Source organism: Schistocerca serialis, chromosome 3 (assembly GCF_023864345.2).
Source record: "Schistocerca serialis cubense isolate TAMUIC-IGC-003099 chromosome 3, iqSchSeri2.2, whole genome shotgun sequence".
In the NCBI taxonomy this organism is placed as follows: domain Eukaryota; kingdom Metazoa; phylum Arthropoda; class Insecta; order Orthoptera; family Acrididae; genus Schistocerca; species Schistocerca serialis.
The window spans coordinates 364,027,605-364,045,853 of NC_064640.1; the positions used below are offsets into that span (position 1 = coordinate 364,027,605).

Below are 18,249 nucleotides of genomic sequence, written 5' to 3' on the forward strand. Positions count from 1 at the left end.
GACGGAGGAGATAGAGAAGATCCAAAGAAGAGCGGCGCGTTTCGTCACAAGGTTATTTGGTAAGTGTGATAGCATTACAGAGATGTTTAGCAAACTCAAGTGGCAGACTCTTCAAGAGAGGCGCTCTGCATCACGATGTAGCTTGCTGTCCAGGTTTCGAGAGGGTGCGTTTCTGGATGTTTCCCCCTACTTATACCTCCCGAGAAGATCACGAATGTAAAATTAGAGAGATTTGAGCGCGCACGGAGACTTTCCAGCAGTCGTTCTTCCCGCGAACCATACGCGAGTGGAACAGGAAAGGGAGGTAATGACATTGGCACGTGAAGTGCCCTCCACCACACACCGTTGGGTGGATTGCGGAGTATAAATGTAGATGTAGATGTAAGTACACTCTTGAACAATTGAACTGGAAATGACTGCAGTGGATCCTATCATTGCCATGAGTGGATTCTCGGTGTCTGTATTCAAAGTACTGGCCAAAGCATTTACAAGCACAGGGCTTTCTACATGCCATTTTATAAAGAGTGTTTAATATCACGATTTGGGGATCGCTGCAACAACCAGAGTTAGTTAGAGGGAAACTACTTTGCAATGTCACCAGTTTTCCCTCAGCATGCTGCTAATCCAGTACTAGGTGGAGAGCTCTACAGGGAGCATATGTGCAAAGTTGGAAAGGGCTTTCTTGTTCCAATGCAGATACTGTGCATCCAGTATACTACATATGCCGCTTTTGTAGACAGTGAAATTGTTACCACAATAGAACCATTGCAGGCAGTAACAAGACAAACACAATCAATAATGAATACTGACAGTGAAAACTACAAAACTGATGGACGGCCAAACAAAAGAACAAAGATCCACTAACATATGATACTTCCTCAAATATTTCGGGGTCAAATCAAAAACATACTATTGTGCTCAAGGTAGTGATAATGCAGCAGATTTAGTAATAATGCTATTTGTAGATCATGTGCACGGGCTTTGAATGAGGCGCAGTACAGTTTGCATGATAACCTCAAAACAATGAAGTTATGTAATTAATTTTTAGTCTCTTTGCAGGTAATTATCTGCAGTCCTAGTAAAGATTGAAATCCTCTGCCACTGTACCACAGTGTGCCTCTATACCATAAAAAAAGGTGCTGCTCATTGATGAAGTGGAATACTGAGAGATAATTGGACGGCAACACTGCAGCATCATATGACTGACTAGGTGGCACAGACACTTTCGATGTAGTCTATCAAGTGGCAGACCATCTCTACAGGAAGAACTGATAATCACAAGTAAGTGGAGGCCCTGGTGCTCAATGATGTTACTACTGAATCAACAGTGGAAGAAGTGAACAAAAGTCATGGATCAGTTTTCAGTATCTTGCATAAAATTTTGCACATGACAAAGGTCACCACCCACTGGGTTCTCCGAGTATTCACAACTTAAAATAACCACCACGACAAAGTACCACAAGAAATGTTGCAGCTGTGTCAGGCCAATGCAGGTGACTGACTTAGTTGCCTAATCATCGTAGCCAAGTGATGCACAAGTGTGGCTTCGCTAACACCAAAAAAAGGTGAAGATCTAGTAATCATTATGCAAGGCTGCTATAGTATCCCCACCAGTGGACATCGAGATGCATGCAGATAAGCTGTGTGTGGTTACTGAAGTTGAACAACACAGAATGCTGTCGTGGACCAAAAGACAACATAATAGCTACACTACTGTTTGGAAAAAAGTTAAACGCTAAGCCTGAGAGATGTGATCACTGACACAACTCCACTGATTATGGACATGACACGACACAAATGATTTGCATTACCGACATGTACATGCACTGCGACTACGGACATTCAGTATGGGGTAGCACCACGACATGCTGCAATTGGAGCTGCCAGAGACTGTGGCGTGGAATCAAAGTGTGCCTGAATATGCTGCCGGGAAATACTCTACCACGCGGTTTGTAGGAGTGTTCACAAAGCATCAACTATGGCTGCAGGAGGACCTGAATGAACAAACTGGTGACTGAGCATATCCCAGCCATGTTCGATGGGTGACATGTCAGGGGAATGGGCTGGTCAGGGAAGCAGTGGTACCTGTCATTCTTTCAAGAATGCTTGCACATTCCTTGCTACATGTTTCTGGGTGTTGTCCTGCTGAAATATGGCAAGTGGAACAACCTGCAGGAGGGGTAGTGTCTAGGGCCGTAAAACCTCTCTAATGCGGTGGTAACTCTTCAGATTGCCCTCAAGACATGGTAGGTGAGATCGCAATGTTAGCCCAAATCATCACACTTGACATTTGTCTGTTATGCTGCCCAATTGTGTTCCTGGTCCATGAAAGCAGATACAATGGCATGTGTGCCACCAGTTCAGCTCACAGAAGATGGTGTTGAGCCACTGACTTGTTGGCACCTGTTGCAGTGCTCTAACATCGCTCCAACACTGTGGATGATGCTATTCTGTCTGTTACGGTGTAGCGGACAAGATGGCAGTCATCTCTTGCTGTGGTCACATGGTGTCATTCGGTACCCTGTTGGCACTGTGTATGACCCTCTTCTCTCCACTGGCTCCACATACACCACACTGTAAAAGCAGCATGCCCTGTTATGAGCCGCACTGTCACAGAATGACAGCCCCTCTTCCCAGAGACAAATCATCTGCCCCATTCAAGCACACTCACATGCCGATATTCCACCCTACGATGTTGGTGAAGGCACTGTGGCACTTGGTTACATGTTTCCACTTTGTATGATGGGTCTGCACTGACTGAATGTTGCCTGCCACTGACCTGTCCGATCAAAAAAAAAAAAAAAAAAAAGGCACTGTTCAGACTGCGTGTACACCACCTCTCTGCCATTTAAATCACTTATTATGATTTCGCTGTTCTACATGTTCTCCTATTGTGGCATGTTGCTGACCACTGTTTCTTAATGTTTTACATTTTCACAAACAGAAGTGTATATTGGGAAAAAGCATCTATATTATAACTCAATCACTATTTACCAGTGGGCAGCATACAGCAGTGAGGATAAGAGTGCAGTTGGAATAACTAGCAAAGAAAAATGTGGACAAGTACCAAAGTGTGTCATCTCCTAGTACTTCTGACACATTGAGGTTCAGCTGATTTAAGTCCAAAGGACATGATGTGCACTGCCTGTACAACCAACGGTCATAGCCTGTCCACATCTTCTGCCCTAGTGGATGTGCCTTTGTTCAGCAGGTGGTGATTTAGTACCAAGTTCACAAACACAAGCCAAGAATTGATATGGAAGTAATCTAGCAAAGCATCTGGTAGGTGTGGTTGTATTATCAATGCCCTTATAGACTGCAGCAGACAATAGTAAATTTGAATAGCAATGCTCATCATGATGCACAGGTCAATATTTACCCACATTAGAGCAGCAGCAGAACCCAGCCACCTTCAGTTACAGGAACAGGAAACTTTGACAGTAACAGCCAGCTGTGTAATAAGATACCAAGTGTGGAAAGCACTTTCTTCAGGTCTTAGATGTCGAGAATATGGAGTATTGTATAGTATTCTGTTACCTCCTTCAGCATATGAGAGAACTCTCATTCTGGGCCTTGTGATGGCTGCACCCAGCAACCCACCTGTCTGAGCATGAGCACAGGTTGCAGCAGCACTCACCCAGTAGTAGTTCCAACACCTATCCAGACACCAGCCAGGGTTTCAGAATTCCAACAGAGTTATCTGCCAGGTGTTCTCTCTTCTTGTAACTCCCTAAAGAACTGTGGGTACTAGGCATGTGTTATTTCTTCTTGTAATGCTCTAAACAACTGCGGTTACTTGCAAGTGTTATCACTTCTTGTAACTCACTAAAGAACTGGGCAGTTACTTACCAAGTGTTATCTCATCTCTTAAATGATGACAGACAGTAGTGTCACAGTAGCCTAATTATGCTACATGCTGAAGTTTCTACGTTTCCAATGTTACGTTATTCCCAATAAAGAGTATCCTTGTCTACTTAGGAGCTCAGATTACTCCATGTGCACCAGACCACTGGACACATCAATTTGCTATTGTTTACAGGCAACTTGCAGAGGCAGGGTCTCTAACATTATAAACTGTGAAAATGTGCCTTATTACATTTATACCTGACTGGAGAAGGGTATCACACAGCCTGTTGTCAATAATCCATGAAATAATACAAGAAAACTGTCTGCTGAATTAACAGCAAGCCATAGTACTACGTGGTAGGGACTTAATGGACTGTCTATGTGACCCTATTCCCTTCAGTGTAAACAGGCTCTTGAACAAACAATTACTCAAAATCTGTAAACTTTGAGTGGTGTTTTCACCATTATACTTCTGTTTCAGTGTTTGGTTTCTTCGCAGATGAAGCAACATTCAAAAGGAATTGTAGAACATACTATTTCACCCAAAATCTGTAGCCAGACAATATAGACCAATATGTCTACTAAATGTACTAGCTACGGTCCAAGAACAGCTCCTGTGCAATCACTTACAGGCACACAGGCAACTCAGGGGCCTAAGTCAACATCAATATGGCTTTAGAATAAATAAACCAACAGATGATGCAATCAACTGTTCTCTTCACTTAGTTCGAGATTCAGTACATAAATACATTATGGCAATCCTAACAGACACCACAGGTGCATTTGATGATCAATGGTGGCCTGTAATGTTTACACGCCTTAGAGATTTTCAGGTACCTTCAATGCTATACATTAAGTCTCCTTAACTACTGTAAAGACAGAACAGTAAAGTGGCGTGCTGGAGATCGCACGGTCTTGAAGAAAATTTCTACATGGATAGTCACAGGGCACTATCTGTGGGTCAATTTTGTGGGACATTGCCTCTGAATCACTACTACAACTGGTAGAGCAAAGTGAACACACCACTGGGGTCACTGCATACGCAGAAAATTTACTGATGATAGTAGCAGCCAACTTGAGAGCAAATCCAGTACATAAATCAAACAACATTTTAAAACAGACAAACAACTGGTGTAAAAACAATAAACTAAACATAGCAGCCAACAAAACAGTCTAAACAATCTTAAAAGGCAAACTACAAAGAAATCCCATGATCCAACTATGTAACACTTCCGTAGCGGATAATACAGCAACCATCGCATACACACTGATGAATGACTAAAATTTCGTAACCACAAACAAAAGTTTCTGACAAGGTTGAGTGACTATTACACCAACTCGCCAGTGAACAATTAACACTTAAGATTACCAAAGATCACACTTTGTACATACCACTGCACGATCTCTGAGTTAATCATTGCTTTGCAGTCAGTATGGGCACACAATCTGCATTTTGTTACTAACAGAACAGCTGTTAGTTGATCGCAAAGAAGTGTGCTGCTCATGCTATTCAGGACTGGACCACACCACTTGAAGCTCCGTGTGTGATATTGGGAATCTACCCAATAGACTACGCCCTCGGAAATTGGGCCACAGCATACTGTTTCAAGATTGGAAGACTTGACAAGATAATTACCATAACAGAGGAAGAAATAGAGACAAACACCACTTAAAGAGGTGGCTAGCAACAGGAATAGCATAGCAGTGATAAGAGCTGGAGAGTTTATACCCTATTTTCCAACATCAGGGAACGCAGAGGGATGGTCCACTTCCTGACTGGACATAGCCCTTTCCTAATGCATTTACACCACATGCATCTCGGTGAAAGGGAAGAACGTACTTGTGTAGAGAGATTCCCCATAGCATGTTGTAATACACTGTACATTCCTCACATGGGCTAGACGACAGACACACACAAGAGGACTTGTACAATGCAATTAGAGACAAAACAGCATATAAATACATCAACAGCATAGCAAGCTCTATCTCAAAGGCCCTGCACCTTCAACATGTAAGCAAATGACACAAAAGACCTGACATGATACCCAGGACACAGAAAACTATCAACAGGACAGACACTTCGAGGGAGGATGGCGAAACTAGCTCCCGGGGGGGGGGGGGGGGGGGGGGGGGGGGGGGGGGGGGGGGGGGGGGGGGGCGCAAATGATGATAACTTCACTGGCCAAATCACTTAGAATATAAGTTGTGACAGGTTATTGTACCTACAGTCATGTAAAACCTATACAGCAGATATTGGCACATAGCCTAGTAACAATAAGAACCAGCAGATGTCTTTCCAGGGTACTCCCCACTGCTGGACTTCGATAGCAGGAATCTACAGCTCCTCTCTAACCTTTCCTGTTATCTTTAAACTTCTTTCAATTTCATCAATTTGTTAATAATCTTTTATAATACCCTCTGTTTCCATTAATTTAATTTTTTGTAACTCATTATTAATAATTTGATTTTTATTGCTGAATACAATGTTTGCTTGGAATAATAGAACAAATTATGTCATATGAAAAACTGTGAAATATATGACCTGTTTTAAAATGCTAGGCAACAAGTCTCTTAATATGGAAAAAAATATAGCATCCAAGCTAGATATCTGCCATAGTTAAGGATCAATGTGTGGGCTGCCTAAGCTGTTGACTACCCTGAGTGGCATGCCTCTAAACATACAAGTGAACATCCAGTTTTTACTAGAAGGTGGCAGTGAAACAAACTTTATTACTGTCTTACTACTAGGTGAAAGAATTTAACCAAACCATATCTGGAATGTTCACCTTTACTATCATTAATTTTGGCACTTCAGGTGTTCAACAACTCAACATCAAGTCTGCATTTTTCTACATGTAGGTCTATAAGTTTTACATTGAAGAGGGAATTTAAAAAGCAAATAACTGCAGTGCCATTACTTTACCCATATTAAGATGTATACTTGGGACCAACAGTATCATTGCCATTCCACTTACTTTGAATTAAAGTTTAAAGCTACATAATTTTCAGTTTAATATGGGATGGAAATATGTGGCACTATGCCTTTAGTCTTAAGGAGGCTGTTTGGAAATGGCAATTCACCCAGCACAGGTGAATGACAAATAAAACACAATGAACACATGTTTAACACTGCTATAAAATTTTGTGATGTGGAGACTAAAACAGTTTATGTTCAAGGGAATTTTGTATCTATTTCTTAATGTATGGATACAGAAAAGAAAAAGGGGAAAGAACTTGAGAGTAAGTCCCAGTGTGTAGCAGCACCAGGAATTGTTCAGTCATCTTTCCTTTCATGAATTGTAACAATGGAACATTGTTACACTAGAATTACATCTGCATAACAAAAAACCTTATTTTTATTCACAACTATCTTAACGAATGACTTCATAATATGTTATGAAATTTCTGTGTTACACAATGAATCTTCTTCAAAGTGATGTCCATCTGTTGCAATCTGAAGTATTCATTCAATTCAAAATGTGCAATACTGACAGCTTCTTATTATCTGTGAGCACAGAATGTACAAACATTAGCGCAAATTCTTGCGGAAATCTATTGACATCTCACAAATGAAGAAGTCCGTGAATTGTTTCATGATGCTCCTTTAAGGTAAGTTCTCACATTATCAAATGTTCTCAGCAGTCCAGGAATTCCCAGGCTTGCAAGCAACAATCAACCATTCCTGAAGCACAAAGGCCACTCATCCCAGAAAGTAGCATCCTTATATACTGTTTCAACCATTACACTGTTTACTCCAACTGAAAATACAACAAATTTCTCTCTGCCACACACCATATGGTGGCTTGTGGAATACAAATGTAGATGTATGGAAGTCCACAAGGCCACACTGCTCCTTCGATTCTAATCAACAATCTATATAGTCCTCAAACTGCTGTGAAGAGCATGGCAGAGGGAATTTCCCAGTCTACCAGTTATTAGGGCTTCTTCCTGTATGATCGTTTAACGCTTCTGCGAGTGCTGTAAATGGTTAAAAATAGTCTTCATGATCCCTGGAGGAGTGATACATAGGGAGCAATCTCACTTGACTATTTGTGGGAGATGCTGGGTTCAACCACAAACAGTTTACTCTACTCCTCACCTCTCACCGTTCCTCACCTAGGGTTTCAAGTTAGACTGCACATATACCACTATTATTCCTAGATTTCTCACTTAATGCTGATTCTTGAAACTTTGTAAGTAGGACTTCATGGGATAGTCGACCTCCACCTTTTCAGATTCCACCAGTCCCTTTTCCTCACAAACCTGGTACTACAAAGACATCTGTCCATGGCCCATGAAACACCTTCACTCCCTCCATAAAATATTGTAACTATGCAATCCCCACTACCTACACCTCATCACCCAAATTGAAAACCTGGCACTCTAACACCTAGAGGAACATTCCAAAGACCACCTCCACAAGTTATCCAGCCTGCTGAAATTCTAGATCTGCCTTGGGGCACCACTATCCAACCACAACCCTATTCCCAGTGTTCCTCTTTGTCAACACTTCGCAGCACCAAGACACTGCCTAGCTGACCTTTTCAGCCTACCACATCCTCCAAAATCGCCTACCAACACTCCACGCAATCTAGAACTGAAACAATCCCAGAACACTGTTGTTAACCTCTCCACCAAAATCTTCAGCCCCAAAGAAGTTTCAGTCCTATCCAAAGGCCTTACATTCAGCCCCCCTCCTAGGTTGAACCATGATGGGCTTGTCAAAGACCTTCTCTCCCGCTCTCTACAGTGGAAACACTTCTTTGCCACCAACCCCTCCAACCAAAGCCAATCCAATCATAACATCAAACCCTGCCTGTCCCAATTCATACCATCATCCAACCGTAACCCTCCCACCTAACCACCCCTGGTCACCTTTCACGAAATCCTAACTTCCAACCTGGCATCACCATCCTTCTCCAGGTCTCTCCCTTTAGCAGAAGAAAGGACTGTCCTACAAAACCTAAAAACGTATCCTGACCTGATCATCCTCCTGGCAAACAAAGGTTCCACCACTGTTGTGATGGACGGAAGTGACCACCTGCAGGGGGCCTCTGCCAGTTGTCCAACACCTCCACCTACAAACTCTGCCACCTGCATGGCACCCTCCTATGCAAACTTCATGGGCCACCTAGAGCAAACATTCCTAGCTTCCCAAAATCCCAAACCCTGGTCTGATTCAGGTTTGTTGATGACATCTTTATAATCTGGACCCAAAGCCAGGACACCTTATCCTCATTGCTGTTACCCTATCCGTATTCCTCCAAAATCTCAACACCTTCTCTCCCATTCACTTCACCTGATCCTCCTCAAACCCTCCACCCATTGTGCCATCTTTCTAGATGTCGATCTCCTCCTCTCAGATGGCTCCATCCACACCTCAGTCCACAGCAAACCCATAAATCACCAACAGTACCTGCAATTTGACAGCTGCCACCCATTCCACACACAAAAATCCCTCCCATACAGTCTGGCAACCCACGGCAGACGCATCCGCAGTGATGAGAACTCCCTTGCCCAGTATGCAGAACGCCTCACAAAGGCCTTCGCAGACGGCAATAGCCTACAGACCTAATACACAAATAGATCTCCCATGCCATAACCCCCTCCACACACCTGATCCTCCCATACATCCCAAGAACCAACCATAAAGAAGCTAATGAACACCTTGTCACCCAATACCACCTGGGACTGGAACGGCTGAACCATCAGGGCTTTGATTATCTATCATCATGCCCTGAAATGAGGGACATCCTGCTCAAGATACTTCCATTCCCTCTCAAAGTAGTGTTCAGCCACCAACCCAACCTTCACAACATCCTAGTCCATCCCTATGCCACTCCCAGCCCCAATTCCCTGCAACAGGGATCATATCCTTATGGAAGACCCAGGTGAAAGACCTGCCCAATCCACCCATTCAGCACCTCCAACTCCAGTCCCACTGCAGACACTTCCCACCAACCCCCTCCCTGCCACCCACCTCGCCATCCCTCACCCCACCCCAGTACAGTCATCAGGGCCCAGGAAAGTGATGGCAGTCGACTAAGCACAATGTAGGAAGACAGGTGTAGGTGTAGAGGTGTGTGTGTGTGTGTGTGTGTGGAGGGGGGGGGGGGGGGGGGCGGCACATGCGCGTGCACATGGTCTTCCTGCAAGCTTGAAAAAGGAATTTCATTTCGAAAGCTAGCAGAGACCTGTACCTTTTGTTTGTGTAACTCTTGACGACGCAGCGATTCTGCCTTTTTGTGAGTCGTCTCCTTTATTCATAAATAATTCGTAATTCTCACCTACAACTTTCCGTACATTATCATCAAAACTGTAGTTCTAGAATATTACGTTCTTTCATTTCCTGATGTGCAAAAGTTTTCATTTCTGAATATTTAAAGCAAATTGCCAATCTTTGCATCACTTGGAAAACATATCACAGTCTGAAACTTCCTGGCAGATTAAAACTGTGTGCCCGACCGAGACTCGAACTCGGGACCTTTGCCTTCGCGGGCAAGTGCTCTACCAACTGAGCTACCGAAGCACGACTCACGCCCGGTACTCACAGCTTTACTTCTGCCAGTACCTCGTCTCCCACCTTCCAAACTTTACAGAAGCTCTCCTGCGAACCTTGCAGAACTAGCACTCCTGAAAGAAAGGATATTGCGGAGACATGGCTTAGCCACAGCCTGGGGGATGTTTCCAGAATGAGATTTTCACTCTGCAGCGGAGTGTGCGCTGATATGAAACTTCCTGGCAGATTAAAACTGTGTGCCCGACTCGAACTCGAGTTCGAGTCTCGGTCGGGCACACAGTTTTAATCTGCCAGGAAGTTTCATATCAGCACACACTCCGCTGCAGAGTGAAAATCTCATTCTGGATATCACAGTCTGACTGACTATTTGTACAGTTTTTCTCAGATAACACTTCATTATAGATAAATGTTTCATCTACTAAAATCTAAGGTTACAATTAATATTGTCTAGTAAGATGTTAATATACAACGTGAACAGCAAGGGTCCCAGTACACTTCGTAGGGGTACTACTGTAGCCAATTCTACCTCTATCCAAAATATGAGGGTAGCTTGAAAAGTTCTCTGAATCACCACGAGAGGTCAGCACTAGCGTAATGAGTTGTTCATGTGATATTTATTGGACTGTTGTCTGTAAAAACATGCCCCGTCAGTGCTCTTGGAAGAGAGCTGTGGCAGTAACGTGGCTCTACTGTTGTTCCAGTGTAGTGATTTGCAGAGATGGAAAAACAATCGAGATTTGAGCAGTGATTAAGCACTTCATAAAGAAAGGTATGACAGCAAAGGAAATTCATGTCTATTTCCAGAATACACTGAGAGACTCTGCTCCTTCATATTCAACTGTTGCCAAGTGGACAAATGAATTTAAATTTTGTCATGAGAGCTTAGATGATGATCCGCACAGCATTGTGTCAAGATGTGTCACTACTCCAGAAATCATTGCAAAAGTGCACAAAATGGTCACAGAGGACTGGCAATTGAAAGTGCGTGAAATTGCTCACACTTGCCAGATGTCATATGAAAGGGTTTATCACATTTTAACTGAAGAATTGGAAATGAAAAAACTATCTACAAGATGGGTGCTGCGACTCTTGACACGTGCCTGCACACGTGTGCAGTCGGCATGACAAAATTACATGAACTATGGTTGAATTGTTGCCACACCTGCCTTATTCACCCGATATGGTTCTGTCAGACTTCCATCTCTTGCCAAAGCTGAAACTTTTTCTTGGTGGATGAAGATTCACTTCAAATGAAGAACTGATAGCCGGATTTGAGAACTATTTTGCAGGCCTGGATGAAACTCATTTTTGAGATGGGATCAAGGCACTGGGATGTCATTGGACCAAGTGCATTAATCTACAAGGAAACTAAATTGGAAAAAAAAGTGTCTTCTATTCCATTCCGAGAACTTTTCAAATCACCCTCGTAACATGCTGTATCCTCCCTATCAAGAACTCCTTAATCCAATCACAAATTTCACTTGAGAATAATACCATCAAACAATTGACAGTAAGCATGTTTTTCAGAAGTCAAGAAATACTGTATCCATCTGGATGCCTTGAGTCATTGCTTTGAGGGTGTCGTGTGTGTGTGTGTGTGTGTGTGTGTGTGTGTGTGTGTGTGTGTGTGTGTGTGTGTGAGAGAGAGAGAGAGAGAGAGAGAGAGATATGATTTTGGTTTCACAAATTATGTTCAGAATCTGACAGGGATCCTATCCTATCAAGCGCTGGACATTTGTTCAATTTTAGTGATTTCGGGTATTTCTCTGTGCCACTGACCCTAGTATCTGTAATGTTCATGCTTCCAGTGATATGAGAATTAAACTGGGACATTGCTCCCAGAGTTTCCTTTGTAAAGAAACATCTGAAAACTGAGTCCAGATTTATAGATTTTGCTTTCCTAACCTTGGTTTCATTTCCTGTGCCACCCAAGAGTGTCTGGATAGTAGCTTTGGTCCCGCTGACAGCCTTCACATACGAGTAGAATTTATTTTAAGTTTTGTGACACATCTAGTGTTATCATCTAAGGGTTCACGCATTGCCCTTTTGGCAGACAAATGATTCTGCATCTCTCTTTTCTGATACTTCCGAAGGAGGATTCGTACTAAAGCTTAGAAAAAGTAACATTCTCAGTCGTGTCTCGACAACTCAATGCTTCGTCTATTTCTTCTACGTAGTTGTATTTTTTGAAAGAGTTTATAGCCCATGGTGCCAGATTCAAATTTCATAGTATTTTCATTGTGCTTTATTGCTAATGAAATGGTTATTACATCTATGACTAATTGTTCCACACACTTAAGAAATATGCCGAAATCTTATTGTAGAGGAAAAGGTGGGAACATTGTATGATAGGTATTCCAATCTTCACAAATAAAAAGAAAACTTCAACAAGAAAAAAAAGCTTCTATAAAGTAATACTTAAATTTCTGTATCAGTTCTTCAGTAATTTAATGACAGTATTACAGTTAAACCTTCCTGAATGTTTTCCTTCAGCAGTCTGTGGTGAAATAAGCAAGGTAAGGCAACATTAACTTTTTTCCTTTCTAATAAACTATTCATTTCTAAAAATTACACACAATCACACTTTTTAATTTTCACACTATCACCAATGAAAACCACATACTCAAAAACTATGCAAATTCCATTTCACAAAAATGCACTGAGAATTTCTGCCTTTGCCTGTATTCTTTGTGCACACAGTGTGACAACTGTGTGAGGTATCGCCATCACAGTTTCATCAAAATGTAGGAGAAGTGTCTCATACCATGGCCCATCCTCTGTAACTTCTCTCCCTAAGAGCACAATGCTGCTGTTTGCACACACATCATGTTTGCTCTTAAATATGTATCACAGAAAACCATGAAACAAATTACATAATGTAAAATGGTTTCATGTTTGTATATAAACTACTCTCAAATTTGTAACTTGATTGAACTTCTTATGAGGTCCACACTGAAAGAACTTATGTTGGTTTAAGTTGTTGTACATACCTTGTCTGGAGCTAATGATGGACTCTGTTTCTGTGCATGTAGTGTCTTCTATGTTGGTTCTCCCACCATGAACTGGGTTAATGATACTGAAAATGAGGTGTCGGTCATCAACAACTGTTCTCGATAATGATACTACTGCAAATGAACAATGCTACCTACACAGTGGAGAAAGAAAGAAAAGAGGTACAAATACAGGGTGTGCATAAGATCCACGAACACACTCAATTATTTACTGCAAAAGAAGCAAACATTTTACAGATATTATACATATGTCATTTTGAAGAGAGAACCTGAAGGGTCCCCCCCCCCCCCTCCCCATGTATACTGCCACAGCATAGTTTGGTAATTTAATTTGCCAATAGTCAGCACTAGTTGCAAACATGGCGAGTTCAGGTGCGGAGAGAGATTTCTGTGTGTTGGAGTTCGAAATGATGCCATGCTGGGACAGGTATGGCAAGAATTCGATTACCATATTGACATCTACCGGGTCACTCATGGTTTGCATATCAAAAAACTTTCAGAGTTTCTCTTCAAAATGCAATATGCATGACATCTGTACAATGTTTAGTTCTTGTGCAATAAATAATTGAAAGTGTTACTGGACTTTATGTACACCCTGTAGTTCCTTCTTATAGTTTATCTTTCCAGATTTCTTTAAAAAATTACTTTTCTTGTTTCTTTTAATGCATTATTCAATTTTACAAGCAAACAGTTTTCTAAGAAGGGATCCCACTAGTTATGACATTTTTATTCTTCTGTATTTAACTAAACATATTTTAGTGGCCCACCTCATCACCATGCTCTGATTAAACAGTGCTGTAGCTCACCAACGGAATGCCATACGCCAGCCACCACCTTCAGACCAAGCAAAGGATTCTGAACACACCAAATTCCATGCCAGCAGTGCTCCCCAATATCATAACACCATGGAGAACCTCTGCTTCTATTATTAGAATTCTCAACCAAACTATTGTCAATAAACTCTTTAAGCACCGGGTCCTAATAATTAGAAATGCAGCAACAGTTCGTGTTTCATCATATTTCATCATATTTCATGTAATGTCCCTCAGTTAGTCAGTGCTCCACCATCAGTGATTTCTCAGATTATTGTAATATTGTATGATGAAGGTGGTCCACATATCTGTCCCCGACAATCCAAGTGGCCTGGTATTTTGGATGACTAATGTGTTCCACTTATCTGTACTGGACAGTGTGAATGATTTGGTTGCTGCTTGCTATTCCACAGATGATGATGATGACTGGGTGGACTGCTGAAATATTGGCCTCAGTTAATTGAGGGATCTGCCAGAAAACCTGCATTTACGTGAGTCATTAACCCAGGAATGCCAAGCAGTCAGTTATCACAATACTTCCCACTGCTATCCTATATACAATCACAAGTGCATACATTTTTCAAGCATTCGCCACTAAGTGGATGGGGGGAGGGGGGGGGGGGGGCTGGCAGACAATTATACATAGCAAATTAAGAAACAAGTAACAATCATCATATGCAATATTGCATGTCTACTAATAGGTAATAAGAGCTTAAACATGCTTACTGGATTACCTACATTTGCTTTCATATTCCAGTACATTGAATTGTGGAGGACAGGTAGTACCAGTATTATATATAAACCTACCTACTCCAGTTTAAGAGCTATATATACATCTGTATTTCACAGGCCATCTTATAGCTTGTGGCAGAGAATATATGGTGTAACAGAATCATTTCTGTCCTTTCTGTTCTATTCATTGATGGTTTGAGGCAAGTGAGATTGTTAGTATTCCTCTTTGCACACACAAATTTCTCCAATTTTCCTCTCATGTTTATTATGTGAGATACTGGATGGTTATAATTATACTGATGGTGTTCCAAGTGTGGCTGTGTGGGCTGCATACATCACAGGATGCTGAAACTCCCAAGTACGACCCTTCCCTGCGGAGTATGCTGAAAAATGTAATAGTTCCACTTTCTGCTACCGAGTGAAAATATGGTGCTGTAAGCAGTTGGAACGCGATGTGAATGCAGGAAAAGGGGAGGAACGATCAAACACATAGCAACAGTGGTTCTGACACATGTATTAAGACGTGGTTACAAGTTACAACACGAGTTCAAAATGGTCTCCTTACTCAGCAATTTGCTGCATCCGTTAACATGGCATGGTCGACAGTTGCTCACAGCATATTCACTGTAATCAGGGCAATATGTTGTCATAAGCCATCCTTCCGAGCAGGAGGAGCCCAGATACATCCCTGATGGACACGATCTTTCAGATATCCCCACAATCAGAAGTCAAATGGATTTGGGTTGGGGGATTTGGAAAGACACGCATGTTGAAATTGCCCAGAGATGAAGTGGTTATTACCAAAGATTTCTTGAAGCAAATCTTTCACCTGGCAAGCAACATGCGGTGTTTCCCCATTTTGCATGAGAATAGTAGTGTTGACACAGTTGTGTTCTTGCAAAGCTGGACTCTCATGTTGCACAAGGAGGTCCTTAATAATGTGCAGATGCCACTGTACACCTAACAGGATCACAAGCTGTCATCTCCTCTACGAAAAATGGACCAAGAATGAAGGAGCCTGTGAAACCACACCACACAGTCGCATAAGCTGAGTGCAGTGGATGTTCCTGCACATATTGTGGAGTAGAACCCCACACATGAAAGTTCTGTACAATCCACGGCACTGTGCAGAGTAAAATGTGCCTCGCCTGTGCAAAGAATATTCTCCAGCCACCTGTCATCCATTTCTACGCATGCCAAAAAACATAGGGCAAAGTCACTGTGTTGTAGCCTATCTTGCAGTTTCATTTGGTACACATTTTGAATCTTGTGGGGATACCACTGTAAAGTTTGCTGAAAGCTCTTGGGAACTACTGACCACGGGGGAGAGAATTCTTGTGATGCAGCTCGATCACTGGCAGCAGAATTTGAGGTATGTGCTGCACGTCTGGTTATAGCTAAATCAACTTAATCAACAAATGCCATGGGAATGTGCCACTTCTCTCTCCCTACTGCACCACCTAATTCACTTGTTTCTTCAGACTTCCTGGTCACATTCTTTAGCCCATTTATTGACATGGGGCTTCTTTGCAGCTGTTACTGTCAGCAATATTCCTGCAATGCGGTACTGCTATTGTTGCCGTTCTGACAAAACAACTTTACCACCAAAGCATGGTCTTTCTTCTCAATAGCTAATGTGTTTTGTTGGAAAACTTCAACCTTCTTAACTTTTTACACAACTGTCATTTCACTAAAGAAATCAACACACGTTGCCGAACGACAAACAGCACACTTTGATGTCAAAGCAGGAAACATTTCATTTCATGTTCTGAATGCCTACAGTGCCATTATCTTCACCTGGCGGCAAAAAGTGGAACTATTATTTTCAGCGTACTCCACAAGCACACTGATTAATGACCCTCTCTACGATGTTTTAGCTTCTGCAATGTATACAGCCCACACTGCAGCACTTGAAATACTGTCAGTTTAATTATAACCAGCCATTATGTTGCAAGAAGCAGCACATTTCTTGAATTTGAACAGGTGCCCAGTCACCTGTTTACAAATAACCCAAGTTAATTGGCCTTTCAGGGAAACCATGGGAAGCTTTTTTTCAGTTGTTACTCTGTGTCCTCTTACATATGTTTGACCACCTCCAAATAGATGAGCCTTTCTTTCCTTGCAGATACAGTGTCTGTCAGCAAATAGTTACACATATAATGAAATTTGTGAAACTCCGGGGAGATACTCCCTCCTGAACTTGATTCCCAGAGAAAATCAAATTTGTCTGTGCCTCGAAAATCTACAATATAGTCCTCTCAGTCTTGTGAGGCCACGGAGAATTTGTGAGAGGAAATAGGCAGGAAATTTGCGCCCAGAAAACAAAAAAGTCATTCAGTCATATGGTATGAACCTACTTGGGAGCCACATATCAAGATGCTAATTTAGTTACTGAAGACAATTTCAAAGCACAGAGTTTGCCATTCCATATTTTTTTTTCTGAAAATAATTGTTCTGTTCCAAATGACAATTGCCACATGTCAATAGTCCACATGAGCAAACATTACTGTGTGTCGTCCACACACTGCTCTTGTTTGCAGTGTAGCACAAATGTTGGCAACGCCTGTGCTTTTATGGTCGGTGGCAGCTAATTGGAGGCAACTGTTTGCAGAGCAAATTATAAGCTGTTTCCAGAAAATATGAATTACTCACATTATTTCTTCAAATACTGGTTTGGCTGGATATTCATGGTTATGAAATAAATAAAGATTCCTTCTGGGCATTTCTGTTGATGTGTATGACTTTAACAATTTTTATTGAAATAGATATTAATGCATACATACAAACTAAAGAATACCTGTAGTGGTGATAGGCTGATACTATTTAATTGATACGAAATATGTACTTTTACTTGTGACGACAGAGACAAATGAATTACTCATGTTGTGCAGATGGTCCTTTCTTCAGCTTTTGCTATTGCCGCATATTGGAATTTCTATTATTCATATATCTACAAACATGTGTGCTGAAATATAACTTACGATATGGGTGGTCTTTTCTAATTTCACTTCATCTTGGCATTTCTATTATAGATGTAGGTAGCAGTTAGGCAATTTTTATGTCGAAGTAATTATTATGGGATCTGTCTAAATTATGGAAATTTTTGTTTTGATACAGACTGATCTCAAGTAATTCGTATAAAATACGCAATTCTGATATTGATGACAGACTGTCTGAAATAATCCTGTCAAATGGACAGTCATTTGTTTATTTCCCACTATTGCAAAATGGCTGGGATTTCTATTATGACATGGCGAATGGTCCAAGGTCTAGGTTAAGTTTAAAGGAAACAGTTTGGTTGGGATTTGGTGAAGTCAACGACTGTGAA

General features: G+C 41.7%; 1 protein-coding gene across 2 annotated transcripts in view; it reads right to left on the reverse strand.

The window, feature by feature from the left end:
- LOC126470180 (segment polarity protein dishevelled homolog DVL-3) overlaps window positions 1–18,249 on the reverse strand; it is a 122,709-nt gene that overhangs the window by 93,840 nt on the left and 10,620 nt on the right. For both annotated transcript variants that reach the window (XM_050097835.1, XM_050097834.1), the window contains exon 4: window positions 13,357–13,442. In XM_050097835.1, the coding sequence (XP_049953792.1) occupies window positions 13,357–13,442 (86 nt within the window). The remainder of the gene's footprint in view (window positions 1–13,356; window positions 13,443–18,249) is intronic.